A 22,976-nucleotide genomic window follows, 5' to 3' on the forward strand; every position below is an offset into this window, starting at 1 on the left:
ACGTCTTGGCGCTTTTCGCGCTCCTGCTTATGGTGTGTGCGTGGGTGCACGTGTATATGTAGGTGAGAGTGTGCATGCTTGTCTCCTGCTGCTTGACCTCAACAGGAGCAACCTAAAGGAGAGCATTATCTCTCTTGTGGTAATCGTCCACGCCAGAAACGCGCGCGCCCCAGCAGGTGTTTGATGGCAACGCACGCGTTCCCCGTGAGGCATCACCTTACGAAAGATGCCCGCGACACAATACTCTGGCGCTGGAGCGAGGTCGACACCGCCGACGTTAGCGTTGACGTGGGAGGAGGGGAGGGGAGAGCAGGGTGCCACGAATGATGGCGTTCGCTCCCTCGCTCTTATCACCAACTCAAACACACCCGCGAAGCGCGCGCCTGCACCCGAGTGCCTCTGCACACTCCACACTGGACGACGAGGAAAAGAAAAAAAGACGGTACAGGTGTCCTAGGCGTCGCTCCGCTCTGCACTTTCCCCCTCCAAACCCGCATATGCGCACGCAGCGGGAGATGACCTGCTGCTTGCTAGCTTGCTCAAGCATATGTGCGGCGTTTGGTGGCTCTAAACGGCAAGCTACACACGAAAGGCACATGGTGAGCAGGGAGGCGTGTCGTGGAAGGAGGGATTCAGTGGAGGCGGAGGTGAGCGACCGCCAACCGCACTGCACACGGAAACGAGCGAAGAGAACGACACGCGCACCCATCGACATCATCCAAACGCGCCAAAGACAGGTGCATGCGTGCAACGATATATCCTGCAAAGACTGCTAAAGAACGAGGAGAGTGGAAAATGGCGTCGATAGGGTGATACAAGCACGGCTCGTCGCGCCGCCAGACACTTGACCGCACTGCAACACCAGCAGACATATACACAACCAATGTGATATGGACGAGGCAACGAGTATTTCAAAAAGAGAAAAGGCACTATAAAGCAGTGCCTAGACGCCGACACACACGCAAGCGCATTCATGCACGCGTGCGTCCGTAGGCTTTTCATGCGGCTGCGTGCGTTCGTGGGTGCTCTGTGTGTGCAACTGGCAAAACGGCTTCCCTGTTGATGATCTCCCGCCTCTGCAGAGAGCTTCTCCCTGGCATTTTGTGGGAGGGGGAGGGTGCCACGCGTGTTGCAGAGGCGTTCCCACCCACCCTCCCCCGTCTTTTTACAATAAAGAGTACTGCGCCGTGACCTCGTGGGGCCACACGCTGCACTGTACCTCGCCGATGTGCCTCTTTCGGAGCATGAACATGACTGTGCGACTCTGGCCGATACCGCCGCCGATGGTTTGAGGCAGGTCTCCGTTCAGCACGCACTGGTGCCACCTGCACTGGAGGCGGTCGCTGGTGCCGGTGATCTCCAGCTGGCGGCGCAGTGCCTCCTGGTCAACACGGATGCCCATGCTGCTCAGTTCGAGCACATCATCGAGAACCGGGTTGTACACCAGGATGTCGCCGTTAAGGCCCTGCAAGGACATGATGGTATTCACCGAGGGCTTCTCGTCGTCGGCAGTCGGAAAGCCGATCTTGGAGGAGTCGACGGACACCGGCGACGACCAGTCATCGTAGTCCGGAGCACGCACGTCGTGGTGGTCGCCGTGGCTCAGCTTGCACCCGATGCCGATCAGGAAAACCGCACCGAGCTTCTTGACGGCTTCACGCTCGCGCGACTTGGGGTCCAGCTCCGGATAGCGTTTCAGCAGCTGCTCGGTGTGCACGAACTTGATCGAATCCGGCAGAATCGGGGCAATGTCCGGGAACTCGGTGCACAAGCGACTCTCCGTCTCGCGCAGCACCTCGTAGAGAGAGCGAACAGTGGCCTGCAGGTGCTCGAGGCAGCGGTCCGCCGGCGCTATGACGCGCTCCCAGTCCCACTGGTCGACGTAGACGGAGTGGATGTTATCCAGGGTTTCTTCGACACGCAGGGCGCGCATGTTGGTAAAGATGCCCCTGCCAACGGGGAACCTGTGATTGCCGAGGGTCATGCGCTTCCACTTGGCGAGCGAGTGCACTACCTCGTAATTCACCCCCGGGATCTCTTTCACGTGCACCTGCACTGCTTTCTCCACACCCGAGAGGTTGTCCTGTGTGCCATCGCCGACGCAGGCGAGCATGGGGCACTCCACCTGGATCAGATTCAAGGCATTGGCGAGCTCCTCGGCGAAGATCGTTTTCACCCTCAAAATGCGGGTCTGGAGATCAATGTACTCCTGCGGACTGGACGACATGGCTGGCAGTGAAAGAAAAAAGGGATGAATGGAGGGGTGCTGAATAAAAGGGCTTGGCGACGCAGGAGAGTGAGGCGTGTCAAGCTGGATACGTCTGCGGACGAGTTCCTGGATGTGTGCGTGTGTGATGGTGGTGGTGTTAGCGTGGTGTGTGAGCACCGCAGCGCAAAAGAAGGCGAAGCAACAAGAAGATCGACACAAAGTCGCTGAGGAGGAGGGAAGAGGGGGAGAGAGTGCGGGTGAGGTGGGGTGTGTGTGTGTGGGTGGAGCACATGTGCAAAGGTGGCCCCTACCCCCCACACACACACACCCCACACACACAGTCAGCGAAAGAGGGGCGGGGGGCGGGTGAGACTCTCCCGTCCCCCTCTGTCCATCTGCGCGCATGGAGCCACCCGCCGTGCACGTCATCAGCATCAGCAACAGCAGGTGCTTTAGCGGTGCCAAACCGTCCAGAGCATGCACCTCTCACTCACTCGGTAACGGCCCTCAGCAAAGAGCAGAAATCACAGTAGGGTGAGAGGAAAAGGGAAGCCAACGAGGAGGGAAGAGGGAGGTGCTCGGCAGCACTGTGTGTGCCGCCATTCTTCTCCCCCTCTCACTATACTCTCCTATCAAACGGTCGTGCACGCTTCTGCTGCCCTGTAGAATTGTTAACAGTACCACTCCGAGTGACAGAGAGGGCAGGAGGGAGGGAGAGGGGTTAGTAGGGAGCACACAGCACTCGAATGTGAAAAGGCAGACAGACAGAAAAACCCAAACAAGCCAAGAGTGCGGCTGCACGTGCGTGTGTGTGTGTGTGTGTGTGTGTGTGTGTGCGTGTGCATGTTGGGAGGGGACGAACGACGCCGTTGGTGCTTGACGGCTTAGAGTGCGTCTGGGGCGGCACCACCGCGCGCTGAATTGCGCTCGATTTCGTTCGCTGTGTGGAGCACCTGTTGCAAAAAGGAGAGGGCCTCCGTCATCGGGGCAATGTTCTCCTCCAGGCTGCTGTTGGGACGCAGCTTCCAGTGAATCGTGGACCCGCGCGAACGGAAAAACGTCAGCTTCGAGGTCGGCTTCAGCACCTCCGCCATCTCAGCTGGAGTCAGGTGCAGTGCATCACGCGCTCCGTGGCCACCGCCACGACCGGCAGCCCGGCGGGCTGCCGTGACGCTGCGCATAAAGTTGTTGTTGCTAGGGTTCTGCATCGCTGCCACCTTGATGGGGCCGTAGGTCGCCACTTTCTCCTTCAGCTGGCGTGCCGCCGCGAAATTCTCGATGAAGAGCGATGTAGTGTTGTCCACGAGGAGGTCAGTCCCCTCCGGCTTCACGCGTGACGTGTGCTCCACCACGATGCTTTCCACATTGAGGTCCTCTGCGGCGTAGTCGACCTCGCAGACGTTCGTCAGGTCCATGCGCTCGTACATGGCTGTCGAGCCGTGAATGAGGTAGTTGTGCTCAGCCAGCGACAGCTCTTCCAGAATTGCTTTGGCGAGAGGCGCCGCGGGGTTGTCGCCTTGCTGCTTCCAGCGGCGGTAGGCGCGGAACTCCACCTCGAAGGGGTAAGCAACAGTCTTGTTACGCGCCAGGTCATCCTCTTCATCGTCGATGGGAGTCTTGTAGGAGCTCTTCGCCTCCTCTGCCGCCGGCGCTACCGTTTCCGCACTTGCCTCGTCCGCTGTGCCCGCCTCCTTCGCCTCTAGCACGCTCGTATTTTGAAAGAGACGGTCAGGATCCACACCGATGCCGACAGGGGCGGGTCCCACCCATACCTTGTTTGCCGCGGGCACTGGGGGCAGCAGAGGTGCCTCTGTCGCAGCTGCAGAAGCGCTTCCTGCCCCAACAGCCGGCGCTGGCGCAGACGCAGCACTCGGACTGACGATTGCCGTACCGGGAGCGCTCGCGCTGCCAATACAACTGCCCTCCGCCGCCGCTGCCTGCACCTCGTTCTTGCGGCGCACAAACGTCTCGTCGAGAGAGAAGACGGACCAGTTGAAGGTGACGCCGATGTTCTCGACATCGAGCAGGCGGAACTGGTCCGCATCGCTGTCCCACACCGCCCTCGCGATGGAGCGACTCTGGCGCTCGTTCGAGAAGAAGTTGATCTTCACCGTCGTCGAGCTGGCCGGGAAGTGCAGCGAGCCGCTCTCCATGTCCACCGCCCGCGACACGCAGGCAGGGCAGTCCTTGATGAAATACAGCTGCATCGACTCCGTGTTCATGCGCTCGACAAACTCACCAAAGGTGGCGTGCTTCAGCGGAGTGGAGTAGGAGCCCTGGCGGGCGAGGCAGCAGTAGGCAGCGCCGAGGTTTATCTTCACCGACACGTTCTGCGAGCGGACATCCTCGAGACTGAGCAGGAATCGGAACTCGCGCAGGAAGTAGTCGCGCAGTGAGGCGAAGCGCTTCGCCGTCAACACCGGGCTGTTGGCGAGGCTCGTCTCGTACATGACGGTGGCTCCTGTGCCTGCCTGCTGCACCGTGAGGGGCACCACCTCGTCGTCGTTATCCAAGTAGTGGTCCACATCCTCGCCCTCCGCCTCGGCGCCCTTTGATTGGTGGTCGAGGCTGCCAGCATGGCGTTTCACTGCCGTCGCAGCAACCTCAGCGGAGGTCGCAGCAGGCGCTGGTGCAATGGGGTCCGCATGTGTTGCGGCGGCCGGTGCGTCGCCAGCATCACGATTGCCATCCGTTGTGGCACGCGTCTCCACGACATCCGAGGACAAAGCAAGCGGAGACGCCAGGACGCGAGGGCCTCCGCCGCCAAGAGGGGTTGGGGCGGCAATCACCTTCACCCCTTTATCCTCGTCATCGACATCGCTGTCACTTTCTGGAATCGGCACCGCTGCGGCGGCGCGCTCGATAGCACTCGCTGCCTCCGCCAACGCGATGGACTTGCGTTGTCGCGCCTCGTGGCGTGCCTCGCTGTCGTCGCCCTCGCAGGAGGAGGAAGAAGAGAAGGGGACGATCTCCTCCACGTCGAAGCCGGCCGCCGCGTGCGTCTGATTCTGAAAGGCGCGCTCTGCGGCCGTCTGTGTGGAGTCCATCGCCTGCGGAAGCGGGGTGTAGCCGTTGAGCGCGCTCAAGGCGGCTGCGGGCGTGGCACATGCCGCCTCGCGGCCTTGCGCCTCTGTCGTCGGAGTTGCACCGCCGTTGCCGCAATTTCCGTCCGTCGTAGCAGCAGCAGCGACATCCTCGCCGTCTCTGCCCATGCCATTGCCGTCGTCGTCGACGGCGCTCACCGCGTCGCTGTCCGCAGCACTTTCGTCCTGCTCACACGGCTGCTCCTCCTCTTCGTCGCTATCCGTGCGCTGCTCCTCCACCGGTTGCTGCCCCTCCACGTCATCGTCATCCAGGAGCCCGTGAGCCACGCGCCACTGCAGCGTTCCGCGCCGCGGCTTGCCGATGGACAAGTTCACCAGACGAATCAGCTTGTTCTGCAGCTTGAACGGTTTGGCGCCCTTGTGACCAAAGAGCTTCAGCGTCACTTGGCGAGTGCTGTTTTGCAGGTCACCGACGATGACACAGTAGCGCCGCCGCTTCTCGCCACGGAAGAGCAGCTGGCGTGCAGTGTCGTTTGCGTTGTTCTCGAAGATGCCAAAGTGCGTGCGTGGTGCGGCTGCACGAGCCTCCGCCGCTGCCGCAAGCCGAGCGGTTACGGACATCGGACTGCCAGTGCTTGTGGCAGCGGCGGCGCTGCTTACCACCTGCCCTACCATCATGTTGAGAGGAATGTCCTTGCCTTTCTTTAGGTGCGCGAACTGCGCCGCGATCTCCTCCTCCTCGGTCACCGGCTTGGTAGCCTTCGAGCCCAGCGTCGACGACGGCAGTACAACATGTGTCGTGGCTGCGGTGAAGATGGTACTCGCTTCCTCGGCGCGCCCGAGGGCAGCAGCGGCTGCAGCTGCTGCCGCCGCCGATCCAGAGGCGTACTGCCGCTCCATCTCTTCAGTGCGAAGCTGGTGCTTGAAGGTGCCACGGCCGCGACGCACCACCGGCGCCGGTGGCTTCGCCGTCGCTGTCGACTGTTGAGAAGCGACACACGCTGCCGTCGAGGCTGGTGGCGGCACCGTGTGGCCTGCTCCAGTGGCGCTCCCCGGCCCGGCCTCTGCAGCGGTGGAGGAGGTGAGGTGGGACATAAGGGCAGTCAGATGTCTGTCTTCGCACACGCAGCTACTGCGTGTGTCTGTGTATATGCGTGTGTGTGTGCGCGCGCGCGCGTTTCTCTGCTTGCGTGAGTATTGATGTCAGTACAAGGATGAGCGCTCCTCTATCGTTTTCAGTGACATGCGCGGACAAGGAAATGATGAAGGGTGGAGGAGGAGGGGCAAAGAGGATGAGGACAAGGAAGGCGGAGGAGGGGTGGTGGGTGTATCCACCCCCCGCCGCGTTGGTCTCTGCGCGTTCATGTGCTCTGTACCAGCCGTCACCCCGACAAGCCCACAAGGCTAGCAACGAAAACAATGTAAGCACCTATAAGCCGGCAAGCGCTGCACCCCGCACACAGGGATGCGAGGAAGACGAAAAGCGACCAAATATGTGGTGATGGCGGAACGCATGAGAGACCCCGTCGGCGGCGGCGGCGGGCGCAGAGCTGCTCGCGCGTGCTTGGCTGTCCGTTTGTTGTTGTGTGCATGGACGATTCCTTTGCCCTTCGCGCCACACCATTCCTAGTCAATGCGGCGGCCATACTTGTCCACACGGTACGTCGTGGCCCCCACGTTACGCATCTTCAGCTTGCTCGACTTGACGTAGGTCCCGCTCCGCCCCGCCTTCCGGCACGCATCCTCCATCTTCTTGAGTGTGTGTGTCCACTCCTTTTCGGACGGGTGCTTCACCGTCTTTGAAATGGTCCCAGACTTGTTCGCTGTCGGTGGCGAAAGGGTGAGGCTGGCCTCCCGATCGTTTGCGACGATGCTGGTAAAGTGGTGGAAGATGTGCTGCTCCTCCGCGTACTTCTTCACCGCGTTGCTCATCTCGCGCAGCTTGTGCACGGCCGCCTCCGGGTTCTGAAAATCGCGGATGGTCAGCTTCACGGGGTGTCCCTTGCGGATGTCCTGCGCGATCTTCTTGCTACGCCAGCCGATGAAGTGTGCGTCGACAGCGTCGCGAAAGACGTGATCGACCAGTTCCTTCGTTTTTCCCAGGTACTGGCGCGGGTGGTTGGGCTGGCCGTCCCCGCTGCAGGCGTCGTGCACCTGCTGCTCCTGTTTCTGCGCCGCTACGGCAGCATCCGACGCTGGGGTGCCGGTCAGCCCGTTCACGAGGTCCATCTCGGGCTGCACGAGCTTCCACACCCATGGCCGCTCCCGGCGGATGCGGCAGTAGGCGAGGTCGTCGCCGCGGGCACCCATTCGAACAAGGTTCATGTTGCGCAGCTGCGCCTGCTTCAGTGCGTCCTTGATGCCCATTGGACTCAGGCGCACGCGCTCCTCGACGCCGGTGTCGGGGTTCTCGATGTGGGTGATCTGCACTTCGGTATTCAGGATGAGCGTGTCGACAGGGTGCTGTTGCAGGTAGCTGCGAATTTTCGCAAGCACCTCTGAGGATGCGTTGGGCGGGGCCAGCTCCTCCACAATGGACTCCAAGCTTTTCTTCGCGGTCTCGACAGCTGCATCGCGCCGCACACCGGTCATGGGGTCGAACTCGAACGCAAAAGGGTCCTCTCCGCCGTCTCCAGCACGTATCTCGGGTGCCCGTCGCCACGCGGAGGTGGACAGGCGCCGACAGCTCACCCACAGGGGAGTGTGCGCATGGACGCCGTTGCTGCTGTTGCTGCAGACCGCACTACGAAGGGCAAAGCTGCTTCCGGTGCGTGCGCACGCTGGGCGGCACTCACCTGCTGCTGTTGTGCTACTACTGCGTAAACTGGCGTGCCACACAGCACCAACGGCGCAGAGGGAAGGCAGAGAAGTCCGCCGCATTTGATGCTGTGGAACAGCAAGAGTGAGGGGGCAGGGGAGGAGGCGTAGAGAGGGACCCTGTCCGTGCAGCTGCGCTCCGGCTAGCGCCCTGCCACTATCGTTGTGCTACGCTCTGATCGAGATTTGCGCGAAGAATGCGTGTGCCTGCGTGAATGACGTAGACACCTCCCTTTGGGTGTATGTGTCTCTGATGGGTGGATCGATCGTTGATGGGGTTGATGATCGACGCTGCAGTCCCGCTCTTGGCACGCATGGCAGCGCGATACTCAGACAGGGGAGAGATGAGAGAGGAAAAGGAAAGCGTGACTATAAACAGGGGAAGGCAGCTCGCCGGACGCGGCTGAGCTACAGAGCAAGTGAGAACAGGGAGAGGGGGGATGTGTGAAGGGTTGTGGAGTGAACGAGGCGGAGTTGGCGTTTTTGCATCTCTGTCTACGTGCTCCAGCACACACGCACACACATACCTGGACCTCAGAGACCCACTCCACCAATCGCCGCTCTCCCCGTGTCGCTCTCGATCGCCTTTAGAGGGAGGTCCCCCTTTACGCTTAAACACCTGCAGAGCCACTGCTTGCGTACGCACGACTGTTTCTCTCTTGGTGAGGTGAGGGGAGGGGGAAGGGGGGAGGGGGTTCCCTGCTCAGCGCAGACTAAAGCCAGAAACGGGGCTGCAGTGGTACCGCACGCGGGATGCCTCCCCTCAGCCTCGTGCCTTCTTAAACCGCAGGAGATGGAGCAGGGAAGGGGAGAAGCAGAGACGAAGCACAGAGCGACCACACCCAAACGCAGATAAGACAGAGACACACACCAAACCAGCGCCCCCTCGCCTCCGTCCTTTTCCACGCAGCTCTCTCGCTCTGTCGGCGCCTGTGGATGGGGGAGAGGGGCGTAGTGCCGTGGCAGTCACCCTCCCCTTCCTCTCCCCTCTGTACCACCATTGCAGGCAGACACACATGCACACGCGCACGGAGCATGTCGGTCACAGGACTTGGAACTGCATGCTGACGCCGTAGTGGTCAGACGGGAACAGATACGCCGGTGCTTCTTGATTGCCGTTTTCGTCATTGACGCTCCGCGTTCCTACTAGATGCGCCTCCACTGGCTTCAGCACGCCTCGGGTGGGGCTCGAGGCTGTGGCGGTACCTGTCCGGAGGAACACCTTGTCAGAGCGACCAAAGAAGATCTCTTCGATCTTCAGCTTGCAGAAGGTGTTCGACTCGTCCATTGTTTTCCCATAGTCACCGGGGTGAATGATCGGCCAGCACTCGACGTACCGCGACTCTGGCGGCATGAGGAACTCGTTGCTCGGCCAGTCGTTGAAGTCGCCCATCACGAGCGTGTCGCCCTGCAGCTGCCGCGTCAGCGCATGACGCAGAGCTTGATCCTGACCCGTGCGGGCCACCTCGTTCACCTTCACAAATGGCGCCAGCAAGTGCATGGAGCAGACGTTCACCACCCGCGGCGACGCTGCAAGCTTTCTGCTGCCGCTCTTTCCGGCTGAGCTGCCACCGCCGGTGCCACTGTTGTCGCTGTGGGCGGCGGCTGCACTCAAATCCAGCGTAGCCACAGGCATGAGGGAGACGTGGCCTGACCACGCCGGCACATTCAGGTGTTTCAGCTGCTGCAGCGGCCACCGCCCGCCGCGGCGCACAAGTAGCAGCACGCCCCACGGATCCAAGATGGGGCTCTGCGGACTGCAGGACATGATGTACCGCTCGCGGCACCACGGCTGCGCCGCGAGGTACTCAGCAAACGGCCGCTCCACTTCCTGCATCCCCACCACATCGGCGTCCTCGGCGTCGATGAGCTTCGCCAGCACCGGGTACCGCTTCGGGCTGCACCAGTCGATGCCCGGCATACCGAGTGGGGTAGGTTGGTTGCTGTACCGATCGAACATGACGTTCCACGTGAGCACCCTCAGCGTGGGCACCTCGGCCGCATCCACGGAAGCAGCAGCCGTGGCCGCCATGGATGAAGACGATGACCCGTCGGCATGCTCACGCTCTTGATGTCCCGGTAGCTGCTCCGACGATGTGAATACAGCGAAGCTGCGTGGCTGCGAGGTCCACGTTTGTGATTCGGCGTCATATACCACGGCGCCCTCCTTCGGCGCTTCCTGCTCCATGCTCATGCCAGGCAGCAGGCCGCGTGCGTGACGGACACCCTGCTGCCGTGCGACCACGCCCAAGTCCACGTACCGCATTGACCACACCTTGCTCTTCTCGTTTTGACACCAGTGGTAGGACGGCGCCAGGCACAGCGACGGGTGCGGCCGATCAGCCGTCGCGTACGCGAAGAAGTGCTGCAGCGAGCTGCGAAGTTCATGGAGGTTCGCCTGCACAGAAGTGAGCGCCCGCGGCAGCTCCGACCGTAGCGCCGGCGTTACCCCCGGCACGTAATCCACTAGCAGCGGATCGAGGATGCCTGGATTTGGGGTGCTAAGGATGGTGTACTCGGCTGCCGTCAGCGGCTGCGCGGAGGACCAGAAAGGATAGTACGCGGTCGTGCAGGGAGCGGTGGGCGAAGACGCAGCGCTCACATCGGCAGCCGTCGTAGCGGGTGGTGCCCACTTCGAGGTGTTGTAGCTTAGCTCAGCGCCTGCGTCACTGGCGAAAGCGTAGCGCCCCCCGCGTTGGAGACAGCGGAGCAGAAAGCGGGTCCAATCCCCCACGGCGACCACGCTGGCGCGGACACCCGCAGCGCCGCTGCGGCCAAGGCTCCCCATCTTCACCTCTGCTTCCATGTAGGCCGGCACACTGAACCGACCGAGCATTTCACCATGGCAGAAGAGGTGATGGGAGTTGAGCAGGTGGCTTAGGTAGCTGCCGTGCAACATGTCGGGCGTGTTAGCGTCGCGCATCTGCTCCTCTGATGCGCTGCCGCCTGAAGTGGAGAGCGGCATGGAGAAGGTCCTCAGCGGTGCCGCGTGTGGGCTCGCACCCTTCGCCGGCACGACAAGCGCCGCCAGCGACTGGATCGCTGCTGCAATGTCCTTTTCCGCCACAAAGAGTAGGTAGAACGCCTGCACGTCAAGCACCAGGGCACCGTTCGGCTGCTCGCGGATGAGCTGAAAGATCGGTGCCCCGGCGGCCGCACCGGCGGCTGCTGCGGCTTCTCGGCGTCGAGCGTGGTATGCTTCCATGAGAACCGTAAAGTTCGATCCAGACAGCGGCGAGAGGTCTGTTGCGGAGCAGCCGTGGCACAGCAGATAAAGCAACAGCGCATCTGTCCGCGCTGCCGTGATGACCCGTGCATCGCCGGTCAGCAGGTCGTCGCCGAGCTGGAGCCATGTCAGGGAGTCGTTGAGCGTCATGTGGCGCAAGTCGGACGATCCGTGCAAGATGCTCGTACCTTGAGAGTACGGCGTGAGGGCGAGCACGTTCATCCACAGCTCCCCCGCTCCGATGAGGCAGATAGACTTGGAGGTGTGCTGCGCCCCGTCGCGGCACGCCAAGTCGAGAGCCCATGCCGTCACCTTTCGCTCCACCGGGCCCTCCACGTTGACACCGGAAACGACCACCTCGCCGGGAATCAGCCCGCGCCCCAGCGGCATCGTCTTGACTATGCGATCTTCCACCGCACGCATCAGAACACCACCGGGGAGGCGCTGAGTTTGAATGTCGAGTCGCCGTGTCGACGGCGTGGTGCGAAGCTTGTACGCCTTCGCAAACGTGTCCGGACCATCAAAGGCGAGGAGAAGAGAGCGACGGCACACCACGCGGCGCAGCATCTGCATGATGGAGTTGAGGACATGCCGCGAAGCCTCCTTGCTGCGACGCTGCTCTGGCGACATGTTCTTTGTTATGCGCATGGCACCGCCGACAAAGGCGTTCACGTCAATCGCGACATAGTCGTACTCGACCGGCTTCTTGGTGATGAGGAGCTGGTAGACATCAGCTAGCCGCGTCCCTTTCTGGAGGGAGTTGAGCCGACATGCGTTACGCGCCAGCACACCCCGCATCGAGGAAAGGAGACGGGGAACAGGATAGGGAGAAGTGGTGAGCAGCGGAGGCTTTGTAGGTGTACGTATGCGTTCCGTGTGCGCGTATCACGAGGTGAGTCAAGTGACGTTTACGCGGGTGAGGGTGGGGGTGGGGAAGGAGGGAGCGGTTGATCGACTACACGGTGACTCTCATTGCTTTCCACGGTGTCCTTCTCTCCCTCTCTGTCTGTTTTTCCCGCTTGTCGGTATTGAGCAACAAGGCAGGCGCCCGCACACAAGCGCGCGCAAGAGCACCCCTTCTCGGCGGCTAATGTGTGGCACTGACTCGTGTGTGCGTGCGTGGTAACAAAGAGGCACAGGAAGGGGAGCGGAGTAAGATGTGTAGGTGCAGATAGGAGGAGGTAGAGAAGACAAGTAAGGAAGGAGTGGTGGAGAGGCGCGGCTGATGCTATAGACCGGTCCCGCTTGCCTTTTCAGCCGGCGGAGCAGTGCATCGCGGCGACCCATTCGGTATGCGCTCCTCCCTCCCTCGCTCGCCCTGCACGTCTCGCCACTGCAGCCAGCCTTGCGAGAAGCGGCGAGGCACACGGGGGGAGAGGGAGAACGAGGCTCCTCCCCTCCCCCTTCCAGCAGCGAAAAGAGAGGCAGCGCGACTGTTAAGGTCACTGCTGCCGTCCTCGTCGCGCTCTGTCGGCCGCCCTTCAGTAGCAGTGTCGCAACGCACCACCGCTTTGGTCAAGTGCTTCCCCATTTCTTACGTGTTCATCTTCGGAAAGCATCGGGAGGGCGGAAGGGGCGTGAGGGAGTGCACTCGCGCACGTATTTACAGGCGCATGTGTGCGCGTCTGCCCTCGAGACGTGCTTACGGGGAGGGAGGGAGAGCAGGCAGTGCATATTTTCAGCTCTTTCCAGCACCCCTCCCCCTTTCTCTCTGGCTTCGTCACCCTCCTTCAAGTATTTCAGTCATGGCTTGAGAGCACAGTGCTCACGGAAGTGTGCCCACACAACCGCAGCGGACGAGGTAGAGAGGGGCCGCATGCAATGGCGCCCTCTTCCCCTCCCTTTATGCCAGAGGAGGGGTCGCTCCAAAGGCGAGCCAGTTTCAAAATGTGGCTCGCCTGTTGCGCACACTTCAACCGCGAGCTTCAGGAGCGGGAAGCGCGGCTCCGTGTGCTGGGGCGACAGTCAGTGGAAACGAGGCCACCTCCGCGCCAGCCACGCTGCCGCCGTGCGCTTGCGAGTGTGTGCGGCTGAAACAGCTTTGTGACGGCGTCCAGCCCCTGGCGTCCGAGGACGTCTTCATAAGATATCCAAAACTCCTAGCTGCACCGTGATACAGATGGCCACAGCGACGCCGCCTGCACGGCTTCGCGGGTGCTGGCGTGAGCCACATCGCTGCTCGCGTTATTGGAGACCGCAGAACCGGCCTCTGACCTGGCGCTTTCGACCTCTGCACCACGATCCACTCACCGATACCGCTCGTAGACGTAGTCCTCCAGATAGCACCAATGCTGCACCACCACCGCCACTGCGCCGTAGGGGTACTCGAACGGCGGCGGCACCGTGCCACCCGGGGCCCGCGTAGCTTGCCCAGTGAGACGACGCATCCACTCCAGCAGCGATGGTTTCTAGCAGACATTGCAGACGCGGACAGCAGCTGAGAGACCGTGGATAGCACGACACAGGGCATCCAGCGCGTCCTTATCGTGTCTGCATATACGCACGCGCCTTTTCGGTGTAGACGCCAAAGGGTAAGCAAAGGGGCGAAGACGGCAGGTATGCCACCATCGCCACTACCGCTAGCACGGTGCACTTTATTACACACCTCGTTCACGAGGATGCGGTGGCGGTGGGTGGCACTGCGCCGTCGACAGCGCCCCCCTCGCGCATGACTTACTCTTGCTGTACCTCTGCTGGCGATGCTCCTGACGCTTCCACACGATGCTTTCCATCGCCATCGTCCGCTATCGTGTGCGCTCCCCCGTCCCCCTCACCTCCGGCACCGGTGTCGCCACCAGCGGCCGTCTGCTGCGCTGGCCGCTTAGATGTTTTCCTTCCCACACTGCCGTCCGCCGCGGACGAGGCGTTCTTCAGCAAGTCCAAGAAAGTGCGTTCGCTCGTGTACTGGACCAGGAACCGCGAAAGCCGCTTCCCGGCAACGCTGGTGGATAGCTGCGTCACCTCCAGAGGGTGCACCATCCGTGGAACCGCCACAGCAGCCACGGCCGTTGATGTCGGACTGCCAACGGCGCTGCTAAGTCCGCTCTTTGCAGTGTCCCTGTCAATGTTGACATCGCCGTCGTCGTCCCCGTCCTTCGCGCGCGCACCACCGGTCTCTTCCTCCCCTCCGTCCTCGTTGTCGTCGGATTGCTTACCCTCTTCGCCGCCAGCACCGCCACCCGCAGCCCCACCGTGGCCCTTTCGCCGGCGATTCGCTCCGGCCGCTACCACGCGCTTTGCCGGCACGAGCGCGAGCGGCACCGCCGCCACCGCCGCCGGCAGCACTGGTCCATCTCCGTACTGCACCTTCCAGCTCTCTTGCAGTAGGTGGGCCGCCTTGTGGTGCTCGCGAAGGGTGAGCGGGGGGCGCAGCGGCGGGTACGTGTACGCCGGCTCCTCGGCCGGAGCAGGTGGCGCTTCCACTACCACTGCGGCAGGAGAAGCAACGGCGGCGTCACTCCTGATGGCCTTGGTGCCCTCCGCGAATGACTCCGAGGACGGCGCTGCGGCAGCGGCCCCGTCCTTCGTCTTCCGTACGCGACGAGCGCGAGCAGGCTGCGCCGTCGGCACGACGGCGGACGCATCGGCGCCATCCCCAGATGCCTGTTTAGCTTCATCCTCAGGACGCGGACGCTTCCTACGGGGCTTCCTGGCAGCCACCGCCCCTTTCCCTGCGTCGACAGCGCTGCCGTCATCGTCTTCTGTCCCGGTCACGGTCACCGCCGTCACCTCACCGTCTGCGCCTGCCGCTGCGTGGGCCCCTGGGGGCTGCTTTGACACACGTCGCCGAGGCTTGCGAGCTGCACCGGGCAGGTGAACCTCTCCTCGCTGGCGGTTCTCGCGTTGCACCGCCCCAGCGTGCGGCTGGCCGGTCACCGGGCAGAATGCTGTTGTGAGTCCGCAGCTGATGCACGGCGGAGGCAAGTGCGGCTTTCCTGTCGTGGCGCAGAACGGCGTGTCACCCGAACCGCAGTCCGGGCACACCACAGTAACGGTCACCGGTGCTGGCGCCACCGCCCGTGTACGCGCGGTCTCTGAACTTTTCTTGCTGGACGTGCGCCGCCGCTTTACCGAGGCAGCAGCCATGATTGCCGCTGCCTCTCCATCGATCGCGGCGACAGACTCTGGCGTGGCGGTAGCCTCGTCGAGGCCTTTCGGCCTGCGCGTCCGCCGCCTCTTCTCTGGGATTATCGCCGCTCCATCCGTCAAGGGGTGACTGCCAATGATGACTGTGGCGCTCACACCCGCCGTGGATGCCGCCGGTGATACATCCTTGTCCACCGAAGCGCGACGGCTGGAAGTAGCGCGTCTCTTGCTCGAGCGTGCGTTGCTGTGTGCCTCGGCGGGTGGCTTGGCGGAGCTCTTCGGCGTTGGCGAGTTGGTGTGGCGGCGCTGCGTCTTTGCCTGGGACTGGGATTGGGATTGGGACTGGGATTGGGACTGGGACTGGGACCCGTGAGAGGAGAGAAGACTCGTGCTGCGTGCGTCCAGTTCCGCCGCGACAGCTGTTACGGTCGAGGCCGCCAGTGCTGCAGCAGAAGAAGCAGCGGCAGCGTCGAAAGCAGCCTGGCCTCCTGGCAACGCTAACAGCTCGTCGTGGACATCTTTCAAGTGCAGGCCATACAGCCGAATGCCGTTCACCTGCAACTTCGACTTGGAGTCAGCTGGCACTGGCAGCTGGGCTTGCCGGCCAGGGAAGTCCTTTATGGCATCCTCAAGCGCTTTGCGCCAGGCGGTCGTGGCGGACTTGCTGTCCGTGTATGTCTTGTCGGTGGGGTTGTCGCTGCGCGTAATAGTGAAGGTGGGCTGCCCCTTTACCCAGCGGATGGTTGCCGTGAAGTACGGCTCATCCCTCAAAGCTGCCGCCGAGGTGGCGGACGGCGCCTTGTAGGTGAAAGTGGGCTTCGGCGCTTGCCCTGCGGGCTGTTGTGATGACGAGAAGACGGCGCGCTCCATCGTGTAGCCGTCCGGGTATATGACCGGCTTTCCAAACATCGCGCCATGGTGGGTCGAGGTGTGCACCACAGTGCCGATACATGTAATATTCAGCATCTCTCTCTCTCTCTTTCTCACGGCGCGCAGCCGCTTCTGTAGCGGAAAACTGCCGGCCGTGTACACTGGCGCTCGGTTCACTTTGTGTTCTGTGTCCTGGAAACGGCCCTGCACAAGCCGAGGGATGTGATGTCGGCGTGTGGGTGCGTTGGTACGCGGATGTTTCAGCTTCTGTACGGCGTTCTATGGATGTATGTGTATGTGTGTGTGTGTGTGTGTGTGTGCAATGGTCAATCAGCGCGCCACGGGCTGGTCAACCAAGAGACCGAGGGCGAGTGCTGCTATGAGCGAGTTCAATCGCGTCTTCGTCACAGCGCTCGCCGCCTTGCACACCCTTGAGGCGTTCTGTTCTTTTTCTGCCTGGATGTGTGTGCTCCTCCCTCTCTTCGTGCGCAAGCGTTGTGTGCGTGGCGATCGGGAAACAACCAAAATGAACGACGGCACCGCTGTGGGCCGTCGTGATGCGATGAGGAGCAGCGGAAGCACAAAGATTAAGCGAGCTGGAAGAGATGCGGAGAGAGAAAGGACGTGTGCGCGTGCGTGTGGAGGAGGAGGAGGAGGAGGAGTGAATCCCCAAGACAGCATCAACGTTAAACATGGCACGTTGCAGGGAGTCGCCGTTGGCGCGGAGCGACCTATGTGCGTGCATGGCACACCTACGCAGAGATCCCCGCACACACACACACACACGCACGCACACACAGACATACAGGAGCGCCGCGTGAACGAAGGTCTAGCATGAGGAAGGTCCACATAGGTGCAGCCCGCATCCTTTCTGCGTGTCGCTTCGTTGTCTCACGCCTCCGTTGAACATGGCGCAAGCGCATCTGTGTCCTCCATCCTCCTCTTCTTGGCAAACCTCAACAACAAGACAGGGAAGATCGAGGCATGTGCGTGCCTGAGTGCAGCCGCGTGCGTGTGCGGTCTCCTGTAAGCGTAGGAGTACGGCGGCCCGCACAGCTCCCCACGCGCTGCTGCGTTCTCCCCTGTGTTGACATCTGTGCTGTGACCTTTTCGGTGGATGTTGTGTGGTGTTTGGACGCTTCAAAATGAAAAACCAAAAAGACAACGAAGACAAAGAAACAGAGAGACCACCAGGGAGAGGACGACGCTGTGCGGCGGACGAGGGAGGGGGAAAGGAGGGTCGGTGGGAAAGAGAGGCGCGCCAGCACACACAGAAGGTGCGCGTGGCACGCAGTCACACACACACATAAACACACACACTTGCTTGCATGCACGCCCATACATCGCGACACCCGGAACAACCACCTCTATCCACCACAATTCGGTCGAGGTATATGGATGCACGTATGTGCGTGTGTGTGTGTGTGTGTGTGTGTGCTATGCAGTGGACGGCTCTCGAGCCGAGCACACCTCTCACCTTCTCTCCGTCACCGCTCCCCCTCTTTCCTTGTCTTCGCAGCAAATGACGGCAGCTGGCCAGCAGTCCTTCGAGGCTCACCCACAGAGTGAGGGGCAGGTGCAATGCGCGCGCACGGCGCTCGGCTCCCTGGTGTCCACATCGCCGCCACACACGTGCGCGAAACACCCACGAAGGCGAGTGCTTGATACGCGTGTGTGAGGGTTACGATTGCGCGAGTGACTGCGGACTTCAAGTGCTCGCGCCAGTCGCAATGCGTTGTGCCCTGTCCGTGCAGCATCGACAGATCAGCCGCACACGAGCAAGCAGCCAGGCACATGCACATGCGCACGCGCATGCAACCCCCAGACTCGCATGAGCTTACCGGTAGGACTTGGTGAAGCGCGTGCGGGCAGAGTGGCGACCCCACTTCTTCGGCTCGCAGCGGCGGGGATCGGCGATGAGCAGGAACTTGTCGTACGCCAGGAACTTGTCCTTCAGCGCGGCCTTCTCCACCTCGTTGTGGTACTTCTGAAAGAACGCAATAAGGCCCTTCGCGATCGCCTGGCGCGCGGCGTACGCCTGCGACACCTGACCGCCACCGTGCACCGCCACATCGATGCGCAGCCGCGAGTAGTACTTGGATCCCACCACGGTGATGGCCTCCATGATCTTCGCGCGCAGCGTATCGGGCAGGATCTGCTGCAGCGGCACACCGTTCACCTTGATGTTGCACTGGGCAGCCTTGGTGACCGTGGCCACGGCGATTGCCGTCTTCTTCTTGCCGAAGGTCTGCACCTGCTTCAGCGCGTAGCTCTTGTCAGCGGGCATGATGGCCTGATGCTTTCACTCTAACCAGGGTGACTGTACGATGGATGCGCACACCCGAGAAGGAGTGAGCGAGGAACGAGCAGAGAATGTTGGTGGCGGCGGTTTGTGTATGTGCGCGCCCGCACGGGGAACGGATACGCAGGGGTAGAGATGGGGTGTTGCATAGGCGCATCGGCAACGAAAAGACGGCGATAGAACAGAGCGAGCGAGAGGAAGCGAACAGAAGAGGGAGGAGGTGGGGAGGAGACGAGGATAACGCGATAGGCAAGGGAAGCGTCCGATGGGGGAAAGGGTGCCTCGCCCCAACGAGCACCCCTCTGCATCAGCCCCTTCCCCGACGCGTGCATCGAGTCATTGGCGTCAAATCCGAGAAAGAGCGTGGGCCAGAGAAGCAGGGTGAGGTCGAGGGCAAGGGCGTGTGGTGTAGAAGGCGCAGCGACGGCCGCAGAGATGCGAGCTAGGGCGAGTGCCTCGGAAGACTCCGTTACCGCCCGTCTCCCTCCGCCTGATGAGGTTTAAGCACCTCAGCAGCAGTGGCGGCTTCCTCAACGCCTTGCCCCTCCGTGCGCCTCTCCTCGATACGATTACACCGAAGTGTTTGTACGACGCCTCTACGCACGTATGCCTGCACACAACTGGTATGTGAGAAACGCATCACCGTGCATCCGTATTCGCCATCCATCATTAGTCAGCCAACACCTCTTCGGGAAAGAGGACGAGAACACACGCACACACACGCAGAGAGAGTGAGAGTCAGGTACAACAACTCGCAAGCGGTGTGGGGAGGGAAGAGGAGAGGAGAGGAGGTGGGTCCCCCCTCGTGCGCAAAAAAAAAGCCTTTTGTTTTTCCGTCCTCACAGCAACACCGCATGCACGCTCACATGCGCGGCAGTCGATCCCACGCCGCCCGCCCCGCACTCCGCATCGGCGTCTACCACGGGACCGACGCCGTTGTTCACTTTGCGCGTCCTTCCCCGCCTGCGACACGGTGAGCAGCTGACTGGGGCACGCAGAGGGAGCGAGGGACAAAAAGAAATGGAGGCGCACACACCGAGAGACAGGGAGGTGTGCACGTGTGGGTGGGTGGGTGCGCCTTTCTCCGACTCGCCCATAGCAGTCCCCCTAAGACATCTTTCAGAGCGCATCGGCCCCGCCTGTGCTCCCCCTCTCTCCCTTCAACGAAACAGGCGAGCCGACATCTCCTTCTGTCGCTCCTGCACCATCCTCTCCTCTTCCTTCGCCTGCTCCACCGCCTTCTGCTCCGCGGCGTCCAGGTCGGCCTGCAGCTGTACCATGTCCACCGCTCCCTCCGTGATGGTCATGGTCTGCAGATCAACCGCCAGGTCTCTCTTCGCAATGTGCTCGGCAGACGGCGGATCGTCTACAGGGTAGTGCGTCTGCAGGGCCAATTTCATCTCCATCATTGTCATGGGCCGGAGCAGGTCCCTCAACGGCACTGGCTCGCCCACAACTTCGCCCGCGTCGACGGCGGCCTTCACCTCCGTCCACGAGCCCTGCTCACCTGGGGGCGCAGGCGGCTCATGCCACGCCCGCTCCTCGACCTGCGCCTGCAGGAACGAATTGCGGGCAGACTCGGCCACATCGATATCCGCGTTCATCAGCGCGGGGTGCCCTGCTTCGACAAGCTCCTGGGCGGCGCTGGCGGCTGCTGGCAGGGGGGCACGGCGGCGCAGAATCTTGGGTCCTGCCGCTGTGTTCGGCACCGCGCCACCCGCTTGTGTCTCTGTCTCTCTGATGCACGATGGCTTCTCCGCTGCGTTTGTCGCGGCGTGTTCCGTGCAGTCGTCGCTGGTATCATTGTCATCCTCCGTCTCCGCAACGGTACCCGACACGGCGCGCAGCGTCCGCGCAAGTGTCTTGGAGAAGTCAATGGTGCCTGCCTTCGTCAGGCCTGCCACGTTGTCCGTCGCGAGTCCATCCAGCTCGTCCAGTGCCTCCTGCAGCTCCTTCACAACACGCAGCAGCTCCTCCTCGTGGTCGTGAAAGTTGTGCACCATGTACTGCCAGAACTTCAGTTGCTCACTGAGCTGCATAATCCGCTTTTCCTGCATGCCCTGCTTGCGATTTGAGTCGGCTGTGACACGGCGCATGACGAAGTTCGCTTCGCTCTCGGCCCGCTCGAGCAGCAGTCGACGTGCGCACGTGGCCTCGAACTCCACCAGCTCCTTCGCGTAGTTCGCGATCTCCTCGTCAGAGAGCCCCTTGGCACGACCGCGCCATCGCGTGCCAATCGCATTAGGGTTCACGGTGCTCGTCATGAGCTTGAGATAGCGCCACAGCCGGCGGACGATGCCGCCGCCCTCGCGCAGTGACTGCACCGTGCCACTGACGAAGCGGGTGCTAGCTGTGAGCTCCGGAAAGCTGCCCTGCAGCATCCCACCGCGGATGCCGGCGCCGAGCGCGACGGCGTAGTCAGCCGGGCACGTGTCCTCCCGCACCACCTTTTTCCCGAAGTACTCCTCGAGCAGGTGGCGGATGGGCGGGTCACGGGTCATGGCGCCGACCAGCAGGATGTTGTCGATGTCCGCAGCGGCGTAGCCGGTGTGCTCGAACAGCCTCTCGATGCACTGTAGGCAGCGGGCGCGCAGTGGGCGGGTGAGGGTGACGTACTCCTCGTGCGTGAGCGTCGCCTCCAGCGGCACAATGTCGCGCAGCTTGTCGGAAAAGTGGAAGGCGCGGTTGTAGCCGTAGTAGGTCTCGGTGGAGTGGGTGAAGTGTATCTTCGCCTTCTCCGCCTCCAGGATCAAGTTTCGGAAGGCCGCGACGCCTTGGCCGACGTTTCCCTCTTCTTCTTCGATCGGCACGCGCCACTTGCTCTCAAACTGCTTGGCGAAGTGCTGGGAGAGAACCGTGTCCCAGTCGTTGCCCCCCAGCATGGGGTCTCCGTGCGTGGCGACGAGGTTGAACATTTGCCGGTAGCGGTCGTGCTCCATGATCGCACAGTCGAGTGTACCGCCACCGAGGTCAAAGACGAGAGAGCGCACGTAACGCTTGTTGCCGTATGCATCCGCTTCAGGAGTAGAGGACGAGGACGCGCCCGCCACCGCCTCGGAGTTGCCGCCGCTACTGCTACTTTGCGCTGCGGAGGCAGCGGTAGCGGTGGCAGATACAGGTGGGCTGGCCGCCGCACGTTGCTGCGCATCCCTCTCCTCGCGCTTGAGCCTTTCCAGCACCGTGTACGCCAGGCACGCTGCCGACGGCTCGTCAATGACCTCCAGCACGTCAAAGCCCGCACAGAGCGCCGCGTCTTCGGTGGCCACCTTCTGCTGCGGTGTGAAGTACGCCGGCACGCTCACCACGGCCTGCTGCACTTCCTCGCCCAAGAACTTCTCGGCTTCGCTCTTCAGGTAGCGCAGGAACATGGCAATGATGTGCACAACTGTGTACGTGCGCCCCATGATCTCCACCGCCACCTCGCCCTTCTCGTTCACCGTTAAAATGTTTGTCTTGGACAAGTTCGATTGCACGCGACCAAGCTCGCCAAAGCCGCGGCCGATGAGCCGCTTGCCACTGCAGAGTGTCGCGCTGGCGCTCGTGCGCGCACACGCGCGTGCCTCCTCGCCGAACATGCGAATCTGGTGATTCTTGTCGAAGGTGATGGCCGTCGGGTACACCCACGACCCCGTTGGCGACGGGATGATCTTCGGCCGTCTCGTCGCGGCGTCAATGTAGCAAATACAGCTGTTTGTGGTTCCGAGGTCGATACCGATCACCCGCCCGCTACCCCGCTTCTCCCGGGTGTCCTCCTTGACGACATAGTAGCGGCTACGCGTGTCCTCCTCGAGCTTGCGGCGCCTCTCCGCTTCCATCTTGATTGCGTTCTGGTAGCTCACCGTCTTTCCCGGTCGGTTCGGCAAGCCGGACGACGGCCCGACCGAGCTGTTGGCACCGGGAGCCCCCATCCCTGGTGGCATCCCCGGCATTCCGCCCATGCTCGGGTTGCCCATTTGCAGCAGTGCGGTGCTGCGACGAAAGACGTGGCGGTGCATGATGCTGTATGCGTGCGTGCGTGCATGCGTGGGCTTCCTCGGCTTCTGCACGCTCTCCCTCACTCCGTAAGAGGGAGTACGATGAGCTAGGGTGGCGAAGGGATGTATGGCCGCTACTTGGAGTGTAAGCTACAGCGGATGCGTCGTGGCGAAAGCAAGCAGAGAAAAGGTGTGCATGAAGCAACGACGAGACTAGCAGCACTAACAGACATGTGGCGGAGCGGCGGGGTGGGCAGGAAACGATATAAAGAGCTCAAAGTTGTGAGTGAGGATTCTGTTGATGGAGTTGCAGCGGGCGATGAGTGATCTGCTGCAAGACAAGCACGGAGATGGAGGGAGAGGGGCAGCTGAAGACTGAGAAAGAAGGTCTTTGCTTGTAGGGATACAAACGTGTGTCTTCGCGCGCTGCGTTGTGAGCCTGCCCGTC

At 62.0% G+C, this 22,976-nt stretch overlaps 7 protein-coding genes across 9 annotated transcripts; all 7 read right to left on the reverse strand.

Moving 5' to 3' along the window:
* Nucleotides 1–1,165: 1,165 nt before the first annotated feature.
* Nucleotides 1,166–2,227, reverse strand: LDBPK_260790 (asparagine synthetase a, putative; the record flags this gene model as incomplete). Its single annotated transcript, XM_003861618.1, has 1 exon — nucleotides 1,166–2,227. One exon carries the CDS (start codon nucleotides 2,225–2,227, stop codon nucleotides 1,166–1,168), a length of 1,062 nt encoding a protein of 353 aa, XP_003861666.1.
* An 866-nt stretch (nucleotides 2,228–3,093) lies between these two features.
* On the reverse strand, nucleotides 3,094–5,931 carry LDBPK_260800 (hypothetical protein, conserved; the record flags this gene model as incomplete). Its single annotated transcript, XM_003861619.1, has 1 exon — nucleotides 3,094–5,931. The coding sequence occupies one exon, from the start codon at nucleotides 5,929–5,931 to the stop codon at nucleotides 3,094–3,096; it is 2,838 nt and encodes a 945-aa protein (XP_003861667.1).
* Nucleotides 5,932–6,879: 948 nt separating this feature from the next.
* On the reverse strand, nucleotides 6,880–7,845 carry LDBPK_260810 (hypothetical protein, conserved; the record flags this gene model as incomplete). Its single annotated transcript, XM_003861620.1, has 1 exon — nucleotides 6,880–7,845. One exon carries the CDS (start codon nucleotides 7,843–7,845, stop codon nucleotides 6,880–6,882), a length of 966 nt encoding a protein of 321 aa, XP_003861668.1.
* A 1,267-nt stretch (nucleotides 7,846–9,112) lies between these two features.
* LDBPK_260820 (RNA-editing complex protein MP100, putative) lies at nucleotides 9,113–12,094 on the reverse strand (the record flags this gene model as incomplete). The annotated part of the gene is made up of 1 exon (XM_003861621.1): nucleotides 9,113–12,094. The coding sequence occupies one exon, from the start codon at nucleotides 12,092–12,094 to the stop codon at nucleotides 9,113–9,115; it is 2,982 nt and encodes a 993-aa protein (XP_003861669.1).
* A 1,875-nt stretch (nucleotides 12,095–13,969) lies between these two features.
* Nucleotides 13,970–16,348, reverse strand: LDBPK_260830 (hypothetical protein, conserved; the record flags this gene model as incomplete). The annotated part of the gene is made up of 1 exon (XM_003861622.1): nucleotides 13,970–16,348. The coding sequence occupies one exon, from the start codon at nucleotides 16,346–16,348 to the stop codon at nucleotides 13,970–13,972; it is 2,379 nt and encodes a 792-aa protein (XP_003861670.1).
* Nucleotides 16,349–18,089: 1,741 nt separating this feature from the next.
* On the reverse strand, nucleotides 18,090–18,539 carry LDBPK_260840 (40S ribosomal protein S16, putative; the record flags this gene model as incomplete). 2 transcript variants are annotated; one of them, XM_024473467.1, is made up of 1 exon in its annotated part: nucleotides 18,090–18,539. In XM_024473467.1, one exon carries the CDS (start codon nucleotides 18,537–18,539, stop codon nucleotides 18,090–18,092), a length of 450 nt encoding a protein of 149 aa, XP_024329238.1. Both variants share the same exon structure in this region, with proteins under 2 accessions (XP_024329238.1, XP_003861671.1).
* Nucleotides 18,540–19,714: 1,175 nt separating this feature from the next.
* Nucleotides 19,715–22,549, reverse strand: LDBPK_260860 (heat shock 70 protein-like protein; the record flags this gene model as incomplete). Of its 2 annotated transcripts, none has more annotated exons than XM_024473468.1 (1): nucleotides 19,715–22,549. In XM_024473468.1, one exon carries the CDS (start codon nucleotides 22,547–22,549, stop codon nucleotides 19,715–19,717), a length of 2,835 nt encoding a protein of 944 aa, XP_024329239.1. Both variants share the same exon structure in this region, with proteins under 2 accessions (XP_024329239.1, XP_003861673.1).
* Between the last annotated feature and the right edge of the window lie 427 nt (nucleotides 22,550–22,976).

This window comes from Leishmania donovani, chromosome 26 (genome assembly GCF_000227135.1).
Source record: "Leishmania donovani BPK282A1 complete genome, chromosome 26".
NCBI classification, from domain to species: Eukaryota; Euglenozoa; class Kinetoplastea; order Trypanosomatida; family Trypanosomatidae; genus Leishmania; species Leishmania donovani.